The sequence below is a fragment of the Falco peregrinus genome, chromosome 2 (assembly GCF_023634155.1).
Source record: "Falco peregrinus isolate bFalPer1 chromosome 2, bFalPer1.pri, whole genome shotgun sequence".
Classification (NCBI taxonomy): Eukaryota; Metazoa; Chordata; class Aves; order Falconiformes; family Falconidae; genus Falco; species Falco peregrinus.
Window position 1 is genome coordinate 90,111,444 of NC_073722.1, and position 20,028 is coordinate 90,131,471.

The following is a 20,028-nucleotide window of genomic DNA, read 5'->3' on the forward strand; positions in this document are numbered from 1 at the left end:
GCTGTCTGTTTTCAGCTAGATCTTTGAGGGGTGGACGTGTTGGACAAGCCTGAGGGCATCAAAGATGATTGCTCTTGATGGCAGTGGAAGCATTAGCAAGGGCTCCTTCCATCCTCGTGGCACTGAGGTGGAGCCAGCTGTGCTGTGTTGTCCTGGGGGGCTGAGGCTAGGAGCCCTCTCCCTTCCCTGACTGGGGCTGTGGGCTCTCCACAAGCAAAGCCAGTGGCTGCCTGCACCAGGGTATGGACAGCGCTTGCCCTCAGCGGTAAGCTGTTCTGGAGAAGGCAGCAATGCAGATGCTTTCCAGGGACGAGGCAAGGTACGTTGGAGCCCTGTGGAGTTGGGGGCGTGTAGGGCTCACTGCTGGGGGGCAGCTGTCTTGCATGGAGGCGGAGGAGGAAGGCTGGGGCAGCTGCTGGCCAGAGACTGCTCCCGCCTCCCCTGAGCACTTCTTGCACGTCCAGTTTCATAATCGGATTAAGGCAGTGGTATTAGAGAGGAGGGATGGGTCAGTGGGACAGGTTTACACTGGGGCTTACACGGAGGGGATTGAAGTGTATTTTTTAACCCTGCTCGGCCTGACATGTGTAGCAGTGCAGATGCGCCTCTGCAAGGCAAGACCCAGCGGGAAGATGGGGGGAAAAGTGGCACCAGGCGGTGATGAGCTCGCCGGGGAGGAGAGCAGCCCCAGGCCGGCTGGGGGATGGGATCCAGCCGCCCCTCCCCCCCGGGAAGGCAGCCCTGCTCAGGCCTTGCAGTAAATTTGCTCTAATTACAGCCTCCAGCAGTGGGAAACCTCACTTAGAGGAAAGGCTCCTCTGGGGTGGGGGCGGGGGCGCTTCCCAGCTTTCCCAGGCAGGCTCTGTTGTCTGAGGCCTCCGCTTCCCCTGTCGCTGGGAGGCCCCTCTTCTACAGCTTTGCTTCTCTTCCCCCCCTTTAATTCTCCTCTCCTTTGAGGCCGGGATTTGGGAACAATGCCTTCCTTGCTCCTTGCCCCCCGGCTGGAGCCACAGGCAAACAATCAGGGTCGCTTGCTGCCAGGGGCTGGGCCGAGGGGGCTTAGCTTGGCTGCACCAGCCCCGGGCTGGTGGGGAAACCATGCTGGTTGTGGTTTGGGGTAGTGCCTGGTGTGGTGGGTGATGTGTGTCTGTGTCCGTGCGCGTGCACCCTGTTTCCTCCTTGGAGATAGGAGGTCTTATCTTGATCCCCTCGGCTTTGGGGAGGCCTCTGCAGAAATGCGTCAGAGGATGCTCATGGCAACAGCAATAATCTGATCGGAGCTCTTCTCTTTGCAGGTGGACGATGCAATGCTGATGTTTGACAAGACGACCAACCGACACCGAGGTGAGAGTGATCTTCTGGCTATAGGAGAGGGAACTGTGGAGGGTTTGCCTCATGCCCTGCCTAGGGAGGGGTTAGTATCCCAGCAGCAGGGGATGCGGGTCGCAGCTGCTCTTTATCTTGCCTCCAGTCGCCCCATTCTTTTGCATATGCATCCTTTACCAGTGTCCTGCCGCAGCACAGAGAGCTTTTGTCCAGTGCGTTTCCTGTGCTGTAAACTGGCCGAGTTGCAGATATGTGAGAGGAGATGGCCCCCTCCCCTGCCCGCTTACCTCTGTGGCTCCAGCCCGCAGTGTGTGTCTTACCTTGTCCCGAGTAATCTGAGCTCCAGGAAAGCTGACACGAGAGCCTGAAGAGTGCTGCTTCTCGCCCCTTCCTCGGCCCAGAGCCTGCTTGTGCTCCCAGGTCACCTTTTCTTTCCCGAGTCTTGCTAGTGGAGTCTGGTTACAGGATGAGAGCAAGGCTGTAATATTTGCGCGATTCAGACCCAGCCCACCCATGGGTGCCCCTGCCTCTCACTTTCCTGGTGAGTCTTCACACTGCCTACCCGGTGGCGTGGCAGGGCGCGACACTAGCGTTGCACCAACTCGGAGATTTGTTGGCAACAACTTAACCTGCAAACTCAGCTTCAGCACCTTCCCAATCAGGGCCAGTGACAGCCCTGTGCTGGGCCAGTCTCATGCCTGTGTGTTGTTTGAAGCACTTCCAAGCACTTCTGCCCTCGGATCAGCAAGGGAATGCTCCCTTCTGCTCTTGCTGCACTGTGTGCCCTTCAGGTTTTTGCTTTTTTCTAAAGTCATTAAATCTACTCTGATTGCCTGGCCTTGGATGTTGTTCCAGTTTCATCTTAAAAGGGAAAAAGTGTTAACCCTTGTTCCTCCATGTGTGCCTCCCAGTCGGTAGTACAGTTAAAATTGTTGTTGGGCATTTCGGAAGGAGCAGGGAGAGCAGCCAGCCACTGTGTTGGCAGTAAGGGGCTCTGCCTAGGGTACAGCAGGCCTGGTGCGGGTCTGATGGGGCTCAGGACTGGTTTCAGCATCAGGGTTTTGCTCTTGAATTCCCAAGCTCCTCTGCTCATTGGCATTGAGGTGAATGATGTGGAACTACCTGGGCATAGACAGATGGAGGAGTTTATGAAGAGACTTTTCTGGCAATATGTAGAAAAAGTGGGGTTCTGGGCAACAGGTGCCCATCTGTTTTTAAAAGTTAATTTTAAAGCACCATGGAACTGGCCAGTTCTGGAAAACGGAAAGCTCTGCTTAATCCCAGCTTGCTTGTAAGGCAAGCTTAAAGACATCCTCCCACCTGCCTCAGTTTTCCAGAAATGGCTGCAGTCAGCTGAGAGTTTAGTCTGCCCACCCGAGTCTTTGCTGAAACTGTCAGCAAAGGAGTTGGTGAGGGAAAGGAGGTGTGAGCGTGGGCCAGGGGCCAGGAACATGCTATCCTGTCTTACCCCAGTTACTAACCTTAGTTTGGTGAAACTTGGCAAATCACTTTGCTTGTGTGTATCTGTCTTGCTCTGTACAACTGCATTGCTGATACTTGGTTGCTTATACAAGGCTTTGTGACCAGTGACTGCTGAGGAAACGTGCAGGGTGTTACTGCTGGTGGGGTGCATTTAGTGAGGATGGTGATGTCCTGGCAAGCAGCTGTTCATTTCTCCGCCGACTCTTTGTGTGAGCGTCTGCCGGGATCCTCCCAAGCATTATCAGCCATGTGGTTTGCCTTGCAAATAGCAAAGTTTAAAAAAACACCCAAACTTAGTTTTGTGAGCAGTTGGGTTCAGAGAAGGTGGGAAGTACAGGATGAGGAGGAAAGGGGAATGAATCTATAAGGGGACAGTCCTGGTTTTGTGCGTAAAAGCAGGATTTGCTGCAGAGGGAAGATGAGTGGCAGCTGTTTCAGAAAGGGCTGATTGTACCATCCTTCTTTCTGCCAATAAAAGGATGTGGGTAGTGGGTGCAAACTGTGCAGAGCTCTGACCTGATCAAGGAATTTTGCCTTTTCTTCAGGGTTTGGGTTTGTCACATTTGAAAGTGAAGACATTGTGGAAAAAGTGTGTGAAATCCATTTTCATGAGATCAACAACAAAATGGTGAGTGTCTGTGTCAGAACCTGGGGGCGAAGGGACAGAGGTTTGGGATAGAGCGGGGCAGTGGCACAGGGGTGTGGTGTGAGGCACTTGGCTCCCAACACATTTTCACTGAAATGGGGAACTGGATTGAGTCTTTTCCCTAAAATCACAGCAGCCAGTCTGGGAAAGAACCTCACAGTATGGAGGTGAACTAGCACAATTCTTCAAGGAGAAGAGCTAACTGTAATGAGGGATTGTGCAGTACCTGGAGGTTTTGAAGTTACATGAAACCTCTTGGTGGCCTGCAAGGGGTCCGGTTTTACCTTCATTGAGAAATGAGCAAATTTAGGCTTTGAGGCCCTGGTGCAGGGCCAGGCAGAGCGTCAAGGGCAGCACCAGGAGGAGAAAAGCAGTGTTTGAGCTCCCCATTGCCTGTGGTGGTGGCAGAGCAAGAGGGAAGGCTGGCAGTGTGCAGGCCAGAGGCAGGAATGCTAGTGAAGGACGGTGGAATGGGCTGCCAGCAGTGGCTGGGGCTGGGGAGTGCCGTCACAGCAGGCAGCCAGCCTGGGTGCTGCCTATGCTCTGTGGCAGTGCCCTGTGCCCGTGGCGGCCGAGTCTGATCCTTATTTTCTTGTGGCAGGTGGAGTGTAAAAAAGCTCAGCCGAAGGAGGTGATGTCCCCAACGGGCTCAGCACGAGGGCGGTCCCGAGTCATGCCTTACGGGATGGATGCCTTCATGCTCGGGATCGGCATGCTGGGTAAGGCCAAGGACAGATCTCCTCCCCAGCTCCCGGTCCTGCCAGGCAGCAGCAGCTTAGGGGCTTTATTCCAAGAGCCGGCGGGGCGGCCAAGGGCAGCTCTCCCTGATGCAAGGCCGGGGACACTGGGGGGGCATCGGGACCTGTTTGCGATCACAACTTGCCCTCTGGTGGCACCTGGAAAAACTGCAAACTTGTCACTGCTGCGCAGCAGCGGCCGGAGCTGCCCAGGCGTAGCCGTGTGCTGGGCAGCTCTGGCCCTCTGCGACTCTGTTAATGGTCCTGCAGCGCCAGAGCCGATAGACTGTAATTCTTTAATGCCTCTCATGGAATAGGTTGTAACTACGTAGCTGAACTGAGTGTGGACTCATCTGTGCCTGGGCATCTTCCTCCCACACTTCTACAGGCTTTATTGAAGAGCCCCCTGGGCTTCCACTTGACAGTGGTCTGTATGAATATCCTCTCTGCCATTTAAAGACTGCAAAAATGGCCTTAAAAGTTCTGGTTAAGCTTTGTCTCACTTTGTTCCCTCCCTCTCAGGGACAGCAAGTATCTGATACTTCAAGGAAAACTATACACTTACTATGGGACTGTCTTGTAAGGAGAAATTGGTGACAAGCAGGCTGGGTTTCATGCCTATCAATGATTCTAAGGCAAATGTGTTCAGATAAAAGATTAAAAAAAGAAGGAAGGCCTCTGTAGCCTCCTCTTCCAGGTCCGCAAACCCTTGTGCTTGGATCTGAGTCAAGCATGATCCTTCCAGCATGGGTGCTGTTCCTAGTTTCTCTTCCTCCCCACATTCATTCTAGCTAGGCTTGAGCTGACCCAAGAGCACACTGTTTGCTTAGGGTCATTGCTGGTGTTGCCGCGCAGGGTGTACTTAGCCTGGCTCTCCTTGCTAAGCCTGTCAAGTAGCAGTTAGTCACTGAACAAAACCCCAAAAAGGGCATTTTTTCCCCCAGTGCTTTCACTTGACTTACTGAAGGAAAGTAAGTCTCCAGCCTGTGGTTTTAGGTTTTGCCTTTTCTAAGCCATCTGAATTTTAAAGCAGCAAGGCTCAAGCTGAGTCACTGGGAAATCCATGTACTCGTGTCGTGGAAGATCTCAAATCAAATATTCATCTCTGAGTCAATGCCCTGCATTCTCACAGGCTTGTTCTGTATAGGTGGTCAGCTTCCGGGGAACAGCTTCCTGCCTGGCACCAGAAAGAAGTGCTCTGCCTGCATTTGCCAGCATTCTAGTGCAAAAGTGACTCAGAGCTATTCAGCCATTCCAAATGCCCCTACCTCCCTGATCTCCTCCTATTTGTAAATCCAGCTGATGCATCAGAAAGCCTTAGTCTGCAGAGCTGTGAATTTCTGAGAAGGAAATCTCCATGTTGTTACATGTTTGGAGTGAGGAAAAAAATTAAATAGGCCTGCTAAAACTCTTCTGCAGACTCATGTGCATTGTGCATTCTGCGCAGCAATTTCCTGGGGTTTCTGCTCTTAGCCCTATTTGTGCTTTCTAACACTAATGCTTACACTGCTTGTGAGCAGCCAGGCATTGAGGACATGGACCCTGTGAGCTTGCAGTAACAGAGCCCTTTTCTCTTCCCCCAGGTTATCCAGGCTTCCAAGCTGCCACCTATGCGAGTCGAAGTTACACTGGCATTGCACCTGGCTACACTTACCAGTTCCCTGGTGAGTGGTGCTCCCTGCTCGGTTTTTTGGTCTCTCTTTAGGTGACGGGAGTCCCTGGCATGATCCATGACCCAGGATCTGCCCCTTCCACCCTTTCCCCTGTTTGGTCTTTCTTTAAATTGGAGACGGATGTGGAAGGGGGAGGGGAAGAAGCCCTGGAATAGGTGGGAACAGCCTGTCCTTCATTAGGATTATCCTCACACTCCAGTGGCAGGAAAAGCCCAAGGCTGCTCTGATGCCCTTTAGGTTAGCCTCCTCCCTAGGGCTGCTGCTGTGACACAGAAGGGCCCCTGCAGCTCTGCCTGTCTCGCTGCCTTTGTGTGTGTCTGTCTTTCTTTACCAGAGTTGCCACTGCTCTGAAAATAGCACAGAATTTTAAAACATGGCTTTCCATGGGCTGGGGAGCTCCTAGGCACCTGAAATGTAGGTGCCTGCAGTGCTACAGTTGTGTTCTGAACAGCGTCTGGACCACTCAGAGCCCCCAGAAAGCATCTGCTGGAGCAGTGGGCTGCAGATCCCCTGCAAACTGGGTGGTTTCAAACTCCAAACCCTGCCATGTGCTCAGAACGTGGATTCTGTGATCAATGGCTGGAACCTGCTGTGCTGCAGCTGCTCAGAGTTCTCTGGGGCCTCTTCTCCCTCCTGTTGTCTGCGAGGTAGGGGAACAAGGCAGAGCACACTCAGGGAAAAGACTTGTCTTGCTATTTTCTAGAGAAGTGGCAACTTCGAGCATCCCTTCCTTACTCCATCCCTCAGTGTGATGGTTTATAAAGAGGTCTCGATGTTAGGGGCTGGGAGTGGGAAGTTTCCTCTTTGCCTGAGGAGAGCCCAGGCTGAAGATGGCTGAAAGTTGCTGTTGCCTCCTAGCTGTCTGGAAGCTCTCCGTGAATTCAGTTTATGGGTCTCAGTTGTAGTGGCTTCAAGTGCCTCATTGTAAACCTGTGCCCAGATGAATGTGGCACATACTGAGCACCCACTGGCATGGCAGCCCAGAGGTCAGATTGGATGGGTGGCAGAGCAGTGCTCCAGGGAAGACCTGAGGCTGCACAATGAAGCTTGTACTTGCCCTGCTTTGGCCAGATTAATTCTAAGGATAAATGGATCCTTTCAGTCTCCAGGGCAGGAGTCCAGCACCTTTCAGCACCAGTTACAAATTAAAGAAGACACTGGCTTGCTTGCAGTCTGGTTGCAGGCTGCTCCCCCAGGAGACCCCGGCTGCTGTGTCTCTGCGGGGTCTCCCTCGGGGTGTTTGATGAGTTCCTAAGCTGTCTTGCATTTCGTTTTTAGAGTTCCGTGTAGAGCGGACCCCTCTCCCGAGTGCCCCCGTCCTCCCTGAGCTCACAGGTCAGTCCCACTCATTTCCTAAACTCAGAAGCTGGAAGGGGAGAAGGGGGCTTTGGGCTGTTCCAGTGATGTCGCTGCTCCAAAGCCTGGTGCAGTTAGACTGGAAATGTTTCTTATTTCCTCTTCCATCTGTACGAGCTCCATCCAAAGCTGGGGCTGGAAAGATGGAGAGGCAATCAGAGCCATGTGTATTGCCTCTGAGAAGGGCAATGCAGGTCATACAAAATGAAGGCATGTAATCCTTAGATGGCGTTTCCTGCTGTTTGCTTCATTTTTAGCTCTTCGCTCCAGGCTGGGTGTAAACCAGAGATGGAAAACTGCAGAGAGCAGGGTGACTTCTCAAAGGTCTATAAATGACCTTAACCTGAGCTGCTGCAAAGATGAGATTTGGAGTGCTGGGAGGAGGGAGAGGGTGTGGGGGCACTCCTGGTTGCTCTAATCCCATTTCCCTGTACAGGAGGGGCTACAGGGAATGCATTACTTGCTCTGGGTGGTAGCAGCTCCCCAGCTACTCCCACGTGGGCTTCCCAGGCAGAAGTGAGCGTGGTGGGACTCTACAAAGTCCTACAGTTTTATAGGGAACTGTGGAATGAAATGGGGACAGAGGACTATTCTCCAGAGACTAGTTCTGGCTCAGTGTCCTCATGGTGCGAATACCCTCTGGATCTTCAGCCCCTGGGTTGTGCACAGTCTGTTCTGTCTAGGTGATGCTCCTTCTGTCTGCTCTCCCTTTCATGGCCCTGTTTTCCCCAGTTCTGTCCTGTCTCTGGTTTCTGTTGTAGAAAAGTAGATTTGTGTAGCACCCCACTCCCTGTGTGCCATCTCATTTCTGTGGTGTTCTTCCTCCCCAGCGCTTCCTTGCCCACACCTGTTTCAGATTTGAACCTCTCTGCAATGGGGGTGTAGAAAAGCTTCCTGGGAAGCTCTCTTGGAATTAGTGGTATGAACAGGCTTGAAAGGGAGTTTCTGTGGCACAGAACTGTTTCATCCTTAGGGAGTCTCCATTCCTGAGGATGCTGAGATTGGCAGCCACCAATGAACAAATTTCCCAGAGGGAGGTAGGGGGAGACTAAATCCTAGCTCCCTTGTAATAAAACCCTTCCCTAATACCATGTATGCAACTGCATAAGCACTTGACCCCTGTCTCTGAGCTTTCTGGTTGCCAGGCAAAAGAGATGCAGGTCCAGCTGTTTACACGTGTGTTTTTCAGCGAAACCCATAAAATTTGTAGAGGAACGTTGGTGACTTGGCAAAAGTGCTTTTCCCTCCAAGGTCCACCCCCAGCTGCACTGTGCCTTTTCCTAGCAGAAGTGAAGCACCCAAGGCCTGGCTGTCACCAGTGGCTGGGGTGCACCAGGGCTCTGTACAACAAGAAGTTATTAATGCTGCTGTCCTGGCTGGGTGCCATGTTAGCTTACAGTCCTGAGTGTCTCACTGAAGTACCAGCTGGGGATCGTGGCATTCTTCCCTTGCCGTTACGCTTACCTACTGTTAAACAGTCACTGTGCAGCCTCTTGGCTAGGCCAAGAGCTGCGATTCTCATGTATAGGCTGGAGTTGGTCCCACGAAGGGCAGGGCCCCCTTCGTTCCTACAAAGGCCCAGCGAGCTGTGCAGGGCTCGAGGGCCCTTGTGCCTTCAAGTGGATGCATGCGTGTAAATGGGCTGCGCTTTATGGGCTTGGCAAGTGGAACTGAGATGAGGGGATGGCACAAGCAGGGATGATTGCTCCAGCATGCAGGGAGCTAACACGCAGGTGCTTTATCATCACAACACAAACCTGGTGTCTCAGTTGATAGACTGCAAAGGCCAGAAGGGTTTTTCCTGGAAAAAGAGCTGGAGTCTTTTTGAGAAGACCTGGCCTCCTTTCTGAGTGAAACCGCATTCATTCAGCTGTGTATTAGGGACTTAAAGCAATGATGGGGCAGGAGGGAGGCTGCCAGCAGCTTTTCCTCCCTGGAACAGCATCTTTGGGGGTGATGCAAAGCAGCAACATGTTGGCCCAGGGCCTGTAATGAGCGGCTAACCTAGATATAAGCCTCGTATGACGTTGGCTTGAAACAGGCTGGTGCCTGCTACTAAATATTCCCTCATAAGCTAGTCTGGGTTTCAGCCTTAACGCGATTGATTTGTTCTGACCTCTTTTTATGGTGCTCTAAACAGAATCACAGTGAATTTCACATTCAAGCATGAAATGCTGACCCAGTCATTTTAAGGGCAAAGAGAAACATACTGGCTAGATGCCTCCTGCCCCGAGGGCTGGATGCCTGTGGCAGTAGAGTTGGGAATTAGAACTGCTACATATGAATTAAGACTTACTGTTTTAATTAAGCCATTTCTAGTTCCTGCTCCCTAGGTGTATGTTTCCTGCTCTTCTACAGGAACAGCAAGGGTTTGAGCAGTTCAGAAGCACAGCTCAGAGTGGGGAGAGTGGCGTGTCTCAGGCAGAATAGAGGAACAGGGAGAAAGAGGCTATTAAACTGTTATTCAAGAGTAATACCAAGGGACAGAGAGGAGGGGCTGAGCCTTGGGATGCTGAGCTGACAGCTGCTGTCGCTGAGCTGCTGTGTTTCTTCACATTTACAGCCAAAATCTGGATCTGTAGCTTCAGATTAACTGCATCTTGCAAGCTAAGTAGCGACAGGATACATCTGAAATTGCCCACTTCTGGTTCAGCTCTTCCACATAGTGCCCTCAGCTGCTCCAGTGGGTGGGTTTAGCAGAGCATGGCTAGTGAGTTTCCCCGGACATTTGCTGTGCAAAAGGATACTAATAAATGCAGGGCTGTGCACTTCCCTATTGTCACCCTTTGATGTCCTGTGTGATGCACTAAGCTGATAAGTCTCTGTGGGCCTGGCATTTTGCAGCGGGAAATGAAAGCTCCTGTTGAGGAGTTTCCCGTGTAGCCACAGTGCCCCTGAGATGCCTGTTCCTTCTTTTCCAGCAATCCCTCTCACTGCATATGGACCAATGGCGGCAGCAGCGGCTGCGGCGGCTGTGGTGCGAGGGACAGGTAACTGCCACTTTCCTCCTCAGCGCGGTGTCCTGTCACAGAGGTTTGCGAGGGGCTTCGGGAGGGGGGTGGGACGGGGTTGCATTTTTGGGATCTTCACTATGTAGTTTTACTGCCTCCTGTAGGTTCCACTCCCAGTCGCACCGGTGGATTTCTGGGCACCACCAGCCCCGGGCCGATGGCAGAGCTTTACGGAGCTGCTAACCAGGACTCAGGGGTCAGCAGTTACATCAGTGCTGCTAGTCCAGCCCCGAGCACCGGCTTTGGCCACAGCCTAGGGGTGAGTGTTCCCTGTCGGGTTCTGTGCAGGGGCAGGAAGGTGGAGAGTGTTATGGCCAGGGGAAGGGACTGCATCTCCATGTGGTGATGGAGGTGAGCAGCAGCAGGTGACACCCTCTCAGCCCACAGCCTGCTTTCTGGTTAAGAAATACCACCCGCTGCAGCATTTGCCATGCCACTGCTGAGCCCCAGACCACAGATGGCTGGTGCAGAATGCAATAGTTTGCTTGGAGTCCACCTCCCTGGTCTCCACTGGCTCTCCCTGACCACTACACGAGGTCCTGATCTCCAGACTTTTCCCTGATCTGGCCCAGACTTTCCAAGAGCCCATCTTGGCCCTGTTGCAGGGTCCTGCAGGGTGGTGTGCTGTTTAGTCCTGGTGCCTCCAACTGAAACTGGCTTTCCTAGCATCTGGGCCATGACTGAAATTGTTGCGGTAGTAATTCTTCTTTGCTTTTCTTTTGTTTAAGAGTGGGGTTTTAACTCTTTCTTTGCAGGGTCCCTTGATTGCAACAGCTTTTACCAATGGGTATCACTGAAGCTGGGGACCAAGGAGGCAGGAGGTAAGAGAGCTTTGAATAGGCATGGGTAATGAGAGGAGTGAAGTTCTCAGCTGGCCTCTGTGCTTAGGCTCATGGCAGGAGCTGTGGATGGTGCTGTGAGGCTTGCTGGCCTGACCCAGCCTGTGGGAGGAGTCCTGTGGCTGGCCTGGGCCAGAGGCATGGCAGGTTGGTTCCTACCTTACACTCCCCAGGCTGGGAGTGCTGTGGAGAGGTCACTTAGTGTCTGGACTCAGAGAGGATATGGAAGCACTGACAGAAAGAGAAAAGTTCTGAAGGGCTGGCCGGAATCATAACCTAGTGGTGGTCCTGAGAGACAAGCTTGGCTTACCTGTGTGGCTGGGGAAGCCTCCTCCATGCAGCTGGTTGTTCTCACTGCTGCTGAGACCACTGTCTCTGGGGAGTGAGGTTTTTCCTCTTCCTCCTGGAAGGAGGGCAGAAGGAAAATCTGAGTCTGGTCAATTTTGTTTCTGTTCCTCGGATGGGCCTGAGAGGGAACTGGTGAATGGTCTCCGTTTACTTTGCAAACGTGGCTGAAATTAGCTGGCTTAAAATGAAAATTAAAAACTCCTCAGTTTTCAAAAAGGAATGCAAAAATGTGCAGTGAACAGCGTCCAGACAGGAGCCCATGGCAGCCTGGCAGGGTTCCACCAAGCTGAGTGCTGGAGAAACGGCTGGACCCCGCTTCACCACAGGCCTCCCGGGGCCCAGGAGTGCCACAGCTCCAGGCAGGCAGGCAGGCTGCATGACATGTGGGGCCTTGTTTCCCAGGCCTGCACATTGCCATGAAAGATGGAAGCATCTCTGCTACGCTCAGTCACTGTGCAGCAAGATGCAGAGCAAGTTTGCGTTGGGGCAGGTTTGGGTATCAGGTATTTCTATCAGATCACGCTGGAAGAAAATCCCAAGAGAAAAGCTGTTGGTTGTTCTAGATCCTGTCCCTTCCCTCCCTTGCTGTGTCCCACAGATTCCCCAGTGACCTAACCGAGGACAGCGAGCGGCTGGAGGATCTGGTGAGCCTCGGGGGATGAGCCAAGGTTACCTTTTTCTTGAATCAAACTGCACACTGCCGGCTGGCTGCCAGGCTCCTGCCGCCCTGCCCTGATCCCTCCCTTTGACCAGACCACACTGGACTGAACCCGAGGAGATCATCTCGCTTTCTTACTAACCACCGACGGTTTACGCTTTCCCCCCTCCCTGCCCCCAGCCCACCGATTCTTCTTTTATTTATTTTATTAGCTGTTAGTTTTATTTTTTTATTTTATTTTTTTATCTTTTTTTGGGGCTACCCCTTCTTTTTGTTGTTTGCTCTTTCCCGAGCTAGTAGACATATTTTATGAATTGGCTTTGTGATTGTGTTAGGTAGTTTTTATTGAGGAGTATTTTTATTTGGCTTTGAAACTGTTTTGAATATTTTCAACTCTGTTGTTGTCGTCAGTGTTTTTAAAGCACGGTATGTAACAAGAATGCAGTTCTGAAGGGAAGAAAGAGACACAGAAAGAGCAAAGGCTGAGAGGAACTGATGTATTTCTATTTTTTTTAAAGAAACTGTTTTTAATTGTTTCTGTTTTGTAAATGTGAGGCTTTGAAAAGTGTGAAACTCCAAGGATCCGAAAACGTTGGACATCGCTATGGAACAAAACAAATGTATATTTTGCTAAGTGAAAAACACTATCCTTACAGCTGAAAGATTTTTTTTTCTAGGTTTAGTTTTACGTGGGGTTTTCTTTTTCCTCCTGTATAATATGTAAATATCGCGAGCTGAACCTGGCTGCCACCTGCAGCCTGGCTCCAAGGAGCAGCTCCAGGTCCTGGACTTGGTGCCGCAGCGTGAGCAATACTCTCCAGCAGAATCCTGACAGGACTCCGTTCTTTTTTTGTACACCTTTTACTGTAAGATTTTAAGACCTCTGATGAGATGAAAGGGGGTGGGGGGGCGGGGGTGAAATGTACCGGCCATCGGCTGTTTTGCTGAGCGGGTTAAAGCTGCTTCCAGTTGCTCGATGTACAGACTCCCATCACTGGGCTCCGTAGTGCCAGCCTCTGGTTTGGCTTTAGGTAAAGGGCTTTACCGCCATTGCTTGTCTTGGTTACTTTGAAAGGAATTCACTCTCCAAACACTATTGCTTGCGTCAAGATTTCCTGGGAAAGGGGATCCTCCTCCGGAGGTGAGGGTATTGGAAGGGGTGTCGGCCAGGGCCAGGGGGAAATTTGGGTGGTCATTTTCTGAAGGGCAGGGCGCTGGGTTGGGGAGTCATTAATGGGGGAGAAAAGCATTAGGGTGGTGATTTGGGGGCGGGTTAAGGGCTTCTCAGGGATTATATGAATTATAGAATTGCAGCTTCCCGTTTGCTTTACTCTGTGTTCTGAAGACTGTGGGAATTTGTCCGTTGACCTGTGTGTGGGGTATCTGGTCCCTTCTCCAGAACCTGCCGGGGCTTCTCCTGGTGCGGTCCAGGCCCCTGCTAACAAGCATTCGGCCAGGGGAGGCCTCCAGCAGGAGTACACGGGGCAGGTTTGGGTCTGGATTTCAGTGAACCAAAGACCTTGTTAAGGGGGGTGATTAAGCCTTTTATTAAGATGCAGCCAAACTCTTTTCCCAGGGAAATAACAGCTTCATCTTAAGTTTTAAAAATCATTCCCTCTCTTCCCCCAAACTGAGCCCCTGTAAGGGAGAGGGGTGTTTAGAAAAGGACTGGGAGGGCCACAGTACCCACAGGGCCCTTTTTCTCTTCCATCTCTCCCCCGTCTGCCGGAGCTTGTCCTGACCTGGGCGATGCGTTTGGAGAGTTCTGTCTAGGTAAGAGGGTACTTAACAGATCAGTACTGAAAACACAAAGCAATAATTTTTGTTACTGAGACAAGAGTCTGTATGTCTGTTTTTTTAAATATTTCCTAATTAAAGAAGAGCTGCATTTTATTGGGTTTATTTTTATTCTATATACTTCAAATTTGGGTCTGCGGACAGCGCTTTCCTCCCTCTTGGTATATGCGCTGAACTGCTTCCGTGCCCCCTCCAGACATCCAAGGCCAGCTGTGCTGCTGCTGAGCTGTGATTCACTCTCTGGCCAGTGCTGCCACTGCCTGGAGGCTGGGGCTCCGGTTTCAGGGTGGGCATTTTTTTTAAAAGAAATAAAGCTGTGTTTTTAAGCCAGTAAGTTATTACACTCCAATGTTTGTTCTCTCCACACCTGTAACCCCTTTTCCAGATTTCAGTTTTAAATTCCTAATAAATTATTTGAAAACTGTCCTTCTCTGTCATCATTTGGGGGTGGGAGATGTTCACATGGAAGAGATTTCAGGTGAACTGAGACCTGGCAGGAGTCGCATCCTGCCATTAGGATAAAAGCCCCAGGCAGGGCTCTGACTCCGTGTTCTGCTCCCAGACTTTGGCAGAAGCCCAGTTTATAATGTGAGGCAGATCTGGTTTTAGGAGAGATTATGTCTCTTCTGTACATTACAGAGGTTTTGTACAGATATTTGTAGGTTCAGGAGAGGAGGAGATCGTGTGGTGCTTACATGTTGGACTCAGGTGCTCCATATTCAATGACTACGGTGGACCAAGGAGGTTAGGTCTAAGAAAGTAAAATGTAGAGATGGGAAGGGAGGAAAAGTCCTTAACAGACAACACTACAAGAGAAAGATTAATTCTAACAGTGTGGCACCCTGTGCCTAATTATTTGTCTTAATTACAAACAACTCCTAAAAATAATTTAAGGCTCAATCCTGTAAGTTTAGGAACCAGGTGTAAGTTCAGATGTCCTCACAAGCATACTAAGGACCAGCTGTTTTGTATGCAGCACAGGTTGGGGGAAACCAAAAATAGCACTGGTGGAAAAATCTTTACCCTGCTGGGATTTTTCTCATGAGGCTGTCTTGTAATGCTCACATGCTCACTTTCCCGCACTTGGTGACCCCCTTGTCAAATTAAAATGTATGAAATCCAAGATATGACAGTATTTGTGATTTGTGACTTAAAAAGGCCAGTTCATTGGAAGGTTTCTTGGCAACATCAATAATAAATCAGACATTAAGAAGTGAGGAAAAAAGAACCACAGAGTCTTAAGGTTCAAATGTAAGAGAACAGAGAAACAATAATTTAAAAAGAGTAAAGGTAGCCAAAGTAGCAATGGAAAAAGTAAAAGAACACTTAAATAGATATTGAAGTGAAAGTCAGCAGATTGATCTGTGGGCAAAATTCTTTTTTGGAAACTAACTGTGGTACAGACTGTCCTTTACATCAGCCTTTAATGTTTGTTCAATGTTCTATTAGGACACAAAAATCTTGAACCTGTAACTTGGCATCTCTCTTTGGCTTTAGGTAACCTATGAGTGGGGAATCCCAGAGAATCAGAGCTTGTGACAGATTAAAAAAAGTCAGAATGGTTCTGGTTGTTCAACAGCATGTCTAACTTTAACTACACAACCTATGGATAGTCAACATCCTATGGATGCTATGGGCACCCTGGTATAGTTTCAAACCCTGTGTGTGGGAAGATGTCCTCATCACCCCTTACAGAAACATGCATTTGAACTTACTGAAGTGTGGTGAACCCGAAGTTTCCTGAATAAGCACTCTGGTATATTAGGCTGTTGCAACAAGATGGGCTTTGCCTCTTGCTATGCTCTTAAACACTGAAGGCTTGTTTGGTGCTTTAGAAAAAAAAATGCAGACGGATTATCAAGTGAGCTGTCTAGGATGTCTATCTTGAGTGTGTAAAAATGCCAAACCTGTAGCCATGAGAATGTTAGAGCTTCTGGGGTCTAAATATGAGTACAGTATTTTTGACTTATCCCTGTCTGACTCCAGGAAGCTTTTTCTTACCCATTTTTTGATCTTTCAAGGTTCTCAGCTTGCCTCATGCCTTGGCATAAAGAACCAAAGAGCCTAACTGTGTTCTGTGTTGGTGCTGGAGAAAGACAAACTGCTGTCTCCAAGCTACTGAAACCTGCTGTGTGTGTTGAAACTTGTAAGCCCCATTCATTTCCAGTGTAACTCCCTTAAGGTCATGTAAAAGAAGATACTACTGCTTGTTTCAGCCAGATACAGAGGCTTTCCAGGTTGCTTGGCTCCTGTTTCTTGCCACCTTCTCTATGGTTTCAAAGTGAAAAACAGCTTGAATTTTTTTCAGTTCAGCTCAAGCCAAATTTTGGGTGAGTGGACAACCTGTACCTTATTCTCAGAATTAGGCCAGCAGAATCCATGGAGAGATACAGGATTAATTATAAGTGGGATACCATTCAAAGAGGATACCAGTATCAGTAGGATACTGATGCCAGCAATTTCCAACATAACTATCACACTGCTATTATTTTTCTGTAGAGAGCCCTTAAAGATGTCCAGATCTTTCAGGCTGACTTCTAACAGTAACATTAAAAGAATTTAACAGCAAAAATCTAGAGAGCAAATATTTGCCTCTCTGACTTTCATAGATTTAACTCCAATGGCCTTCAACCTGTCGTGTCACAAACTGCTGCCCACAGGCTCTGATGGAAGAAGTCTGCATTTAGTAACATAAATACTGGGTTGTTTATCTCATACCCATGTCAAGGTGAGCTTGTCATATAAAGAGCCCTGTGTTTTCTTTAGCGCCAGTGTCTGTCAAGTCCTCCGAGAATGAAGTCCCTGGCTCTGCTTTTCCTGCTGTCTGGTGTGTAGGTGGCAACCACCCTCCGCCCCGACTGGTAACACCATGCCTAAGACTAACCTTTGTGTCTCTCCTCAGTGGGTGCAGCCAGCGCTGCTCTCTCACCTCGGGCAGTGTGGGAGCTTCGCAGCATGATCAAATGCGCCATGCCGGACAGCCATCCTGTGCTGGAATTTGCTGACTACGGCTGCTACTGCGGCTTGGGAGGCAGCGGGACTCCAGTGGATGAGCTTGACAGGTTTATAAAACTGTGCTTTTACAAAACTCTTTCCTTGCTTGTGCTTTCATGGTCCTGCATACCAGCTTCCTCAGCTGGCCCTGCCTATAAATGCTCACAAAACTCTCTGGCTGCTGTGAATGAAGCTTTTTCTCAAAGACTGATCCAAGGAAGAAAGGATGTGTAGTATCACACCTTGATTCCTTATTAGTAAAATAAAATATAATCCAAACAACTGTTTTCTCTTCTGTGGTAGCTACACTGCACTAATTCCAGCATTCTTTTTTTTGCAGCAGTGCCTTGCCAGCAGCCAGGACGTAGCTCTGCACACACTGCCCAGCACACACCTATCAGCATGTGCAGGGCTGAGCTGCAAAATGCTAAGTGGCTTGGGCAGTTCAGAGATCACACAGGTCTGATAGCAAAGACACGGTGAATTGTGTCAGCTGTTAGCTCATCCATTACCGGGCACTGACAGGGCACATAGGGTAAATGCTGGCTTTTGCTTTCTCTGTGCCTAATAGACAACTGTGAAGATGCTCCAGTAACTACACATGTACCAGACACCCCTGGACGATTAGCTGGCAGAACTGTGTCCCTTTGAGGTCCTTCATGCCTGACCTCTTATCACTGTGTATCTTTTTTTGTTGTTGTTCAGTGCCTTGTCAAAGCAATACGTGTATTGATGTGTCTTACAGGTCAGCCAAGTTTGCATTTCTGGTACTTTCTGACCTTTTCCTCCTTGTTTCTCAGGTGCTGTCAAGCACATGATCACTGCTACTCGGAGGCAAAGAAACTGAAGTCATGCAAATTCCTCTGGGATAACCCCTACACAAAGCTGTACCATTACAGCTGCACCGATGGAAATATTACGTGTAGCAGTACGTCCACTTCCACATCACTCCGCTTCAAATGTTACTCGAGTGTCTGTTCTGAAGGAACAGGGCCGTGTTACACTCCATGCATCTGTGGCAGGAAAGTGCAGTGCAAGTCACTGCCAGGGAGGGTGGCTGTTAGAAACGGGGCACCTCACACAGTCACTGGAGTGAATATTCACCATATAGCAGACAATTTAAAGTTTATGAAGACACATGGTATTGCAATACATAGGGAAGCCTGTCCCCTCTTCAGGGGACCGAGCCCCTTTGGTACTTTCCTGGGAGTCCAAACTTTAATGGCAGTATTTAAGAGATCAGCATGCCAACTAGGAAGCATTACACAGCTTCTGGCAGACATCTGTAACGTAACGGTGGAGCTTCTATAGGGCTCTGGAATGGAGGTAAATAGCAGATAGGCTGGCAAACAGAACTGCAGGGAAGGAAGGAAGGAGCGAGGTGGCTGGGCCAGAGCACACGGCTTTGGGACCAGAGGGTTAGCAGGGAGAAGCACATACACCCTGAAAACGATGGCAGTAGTGAAATGGCTATGCCCTGGCACCACACATGCCTGCCTGCGTCACTGCAATGCCTGGTGATGGAGCTGCGGAGTCTGACCACTGCTGCTCTCTCCTCCAGGCAAGAACAGCGAGTGTGCAATGTTCGTCTGCAACTGCGACCGCACTGCTGCCATGTGCTTCGCCAAGGCACCCTACAATCCCCAGCACAGCCGGCTGGACACCAAGAAATACTGCAACTAGTCCTCCTCCATTGCCCCTCAGGGCGGCAATGGACCAGCGGCGGCCTGTCACTAATACACGCCTTGCAACGACCTCCCGGCTCCCGCCTGCTCCTTGCGCCGCGCTGAGGGGACGGCGGGTGGGCTCCGCGCTCAGGGGACTGCTCCGCGCTGAGGGAACGGCGGGCGGCCGCTGCCGTGGGGGTAACAGCGGGCGATCTCCGCGCTGAGGGGACGGCAGCCGGGCGTCGCCGGGGGGAAATGGCGGGCGGGCTCCGTGCTGAGGGGACGGCAGTCAGTCGGGCGCGCGTCGTGGGGGGGAGGCCCCGCCCTCTCCGCCAGTGGCCCACTGCGGCGCGTGCGGCGCTGCCGCACTCTTTGATTGGCCCTTAGAAGTGGCGAGGGCGGGAGCGGGGAACGCGCCCGGGTGGCGCGGGCGCGAGGCCCGGCGGCAGGTGCGCCCCGCCCAGCAGCTCCGTCGCGTCCCGCCCTTCAGCCGCCCACGGCGTGAGGGAGGCGATGCGGCTGCTCGCTCCCGGCTCTCCTCAGAGCGGCTATCCGCCGTCCTTTGCCCTTCGGGTAAGCGTGTAGAGCAGGCAGTGCCCTCCTCGGGCTGGCCCTGCAATGGCTAGTGCAGCTGCCTCTCTTATTGGCGCATATTCCTCGGGGCATGGCTGCGTGAGAGGGTTGAGCCATTTGTCTGGCTGCTCGCTGCTCTGAGAGACCATATGTGCTTATCTTGGAGAGGGCTTCCCCTGCCTAGCACCAATCCTGGTTAGGGGCTCTAGGGCGAGAGGTAATGTTGGCCTGGAAGCCAGGGGAGGGCAGGGAGCTCCTCTTGAGGGATGGTATCTGGCCCAGTTTCCTTGTTCTATGAGGTCCTGCGCCAAAACTTCCACACAGAGTTGGTGCTGTTGTGCTACAGGGGCAGTTTTACTGGCAGAGGCTTCGCAGGAGAGTGTTGGTGAGCTCCTGTGGCAGGGGGCTGCTGATGCCCCTGTTTGCTGACAGGGCAGGAGGGAGGCCCTGGTTCATCACGAGAAAACAGCTCTCTTGCCTCCATCAGTCAGATGAGAGCGTACAGCCTGCCTTGTCATCTTTGTTCAGGTACAGAATGGGGATCTGTTTGATGTTTGATGATGGGTATCCCCTCAGTATCTCATTTTGCAAGCTGGTTTCCTTAGAGGACTTTGAGGAGCAGTCTTTGTCCTACACTCAACAATGCCTGTATGAACTGTACTCAGACATGGAACTGGGCCCAAGGGTCTGCGAGAGCATTTTAAGAAACCAGAAATGGAGAAGGAAGAAGCTGGCTTGATACCTTATTTGAAGGTACTTGCAATGCCTTTCTAGTGAAGGTCACTGGATCTTTGAGGATTTAGGATGATAATGAGATAGGATGGTGAACTGTGTTTTGTTCTATTAAAAAAAAAAAAAAAAAGTGTGGGTCTCAGCTGAATACTCTATGTTAAGGCAGATTGAGTCCTGGTTTTGTACCAG

The 20,028-nt window shown here is 50.8% G+C and overlaps 2 protein-coding genes across 7 annotated transcripts in view; both read left to right on the plus strand.

Moving 5' to 3' along the window:
* The window catches only part of MSI1 (musashi RNA binding protein 1), a 31,576-nt gene extending 17,277 nt beyond the window's left edge, over positions 1-14,299 (plus strand). For 4 of the 6 annotated variants that reach the window (XM_055796086.1, XM_055796089.1, XM_027780788.2 and 1 more), the window contains 9 exons: positions 1,296-1,344; positions 3,354-3,436; positions 4,056-4,173; positions 5,775-5,855; positions 7,143-7,199; positions 10,142-10,210; positions 10,336-10,490; positions 10,987-11,052; positions 12,017-14,299. In XM_055796086.1, coding sequence (XP_055652061.1) covers positions 1,296-1,344; positions 3,354-3,436; positions 4,056-4,173; positions 5,775-5,855; positions 7,143-7,199; positions 10,142-10,210; positions 10,336-10,490; positions 10,987-11,028 — 654 coding nt within the window. In that variant the 3' untranslated portion in view covers positions 11,029-11,052; positions 12,017-14,299. The remainder of the gene's footprint in view (positions 1-1,295; positions 1,345-3,353; positions 3,437-4,055; positions 4,174-5,774; positions 5,856-7,142; positions 7,200-10,141; positions 10,211-10,335; positions 10,491-10,986; positions 11,053-12,016) is intronic. The other 2 variants (XM_055796088.1, XM_055796090.1) reach the window with 1 other exon arrangement.
* Positions 14,300-16,609: 2,310 nt separating this feature from the next.
* Positions 16,610-18,621, plus strand: PLA2G1B (phospholipase A2 group IB). Its single transcript, XM_005233351.3, has 4 exons — positions 16,610-16,700; positions 16,776-16,935; positions 17,668-17,795; positions 18,429-18,621. The coding sequence occupies exons 1-4, from the start codon at positions 16,667-16,669 to the stop codon at positions 18,548-18,550; spliced, it is 444 nt and encodes a 147-aa protein (XP_005233408.1). The 5' UTR covers positions 16,610-16,666; the 3' UTR covers positions 18,551-18,621.
* Positions 18,622-20,028: the final 1,407 nt, after the last annotated feature.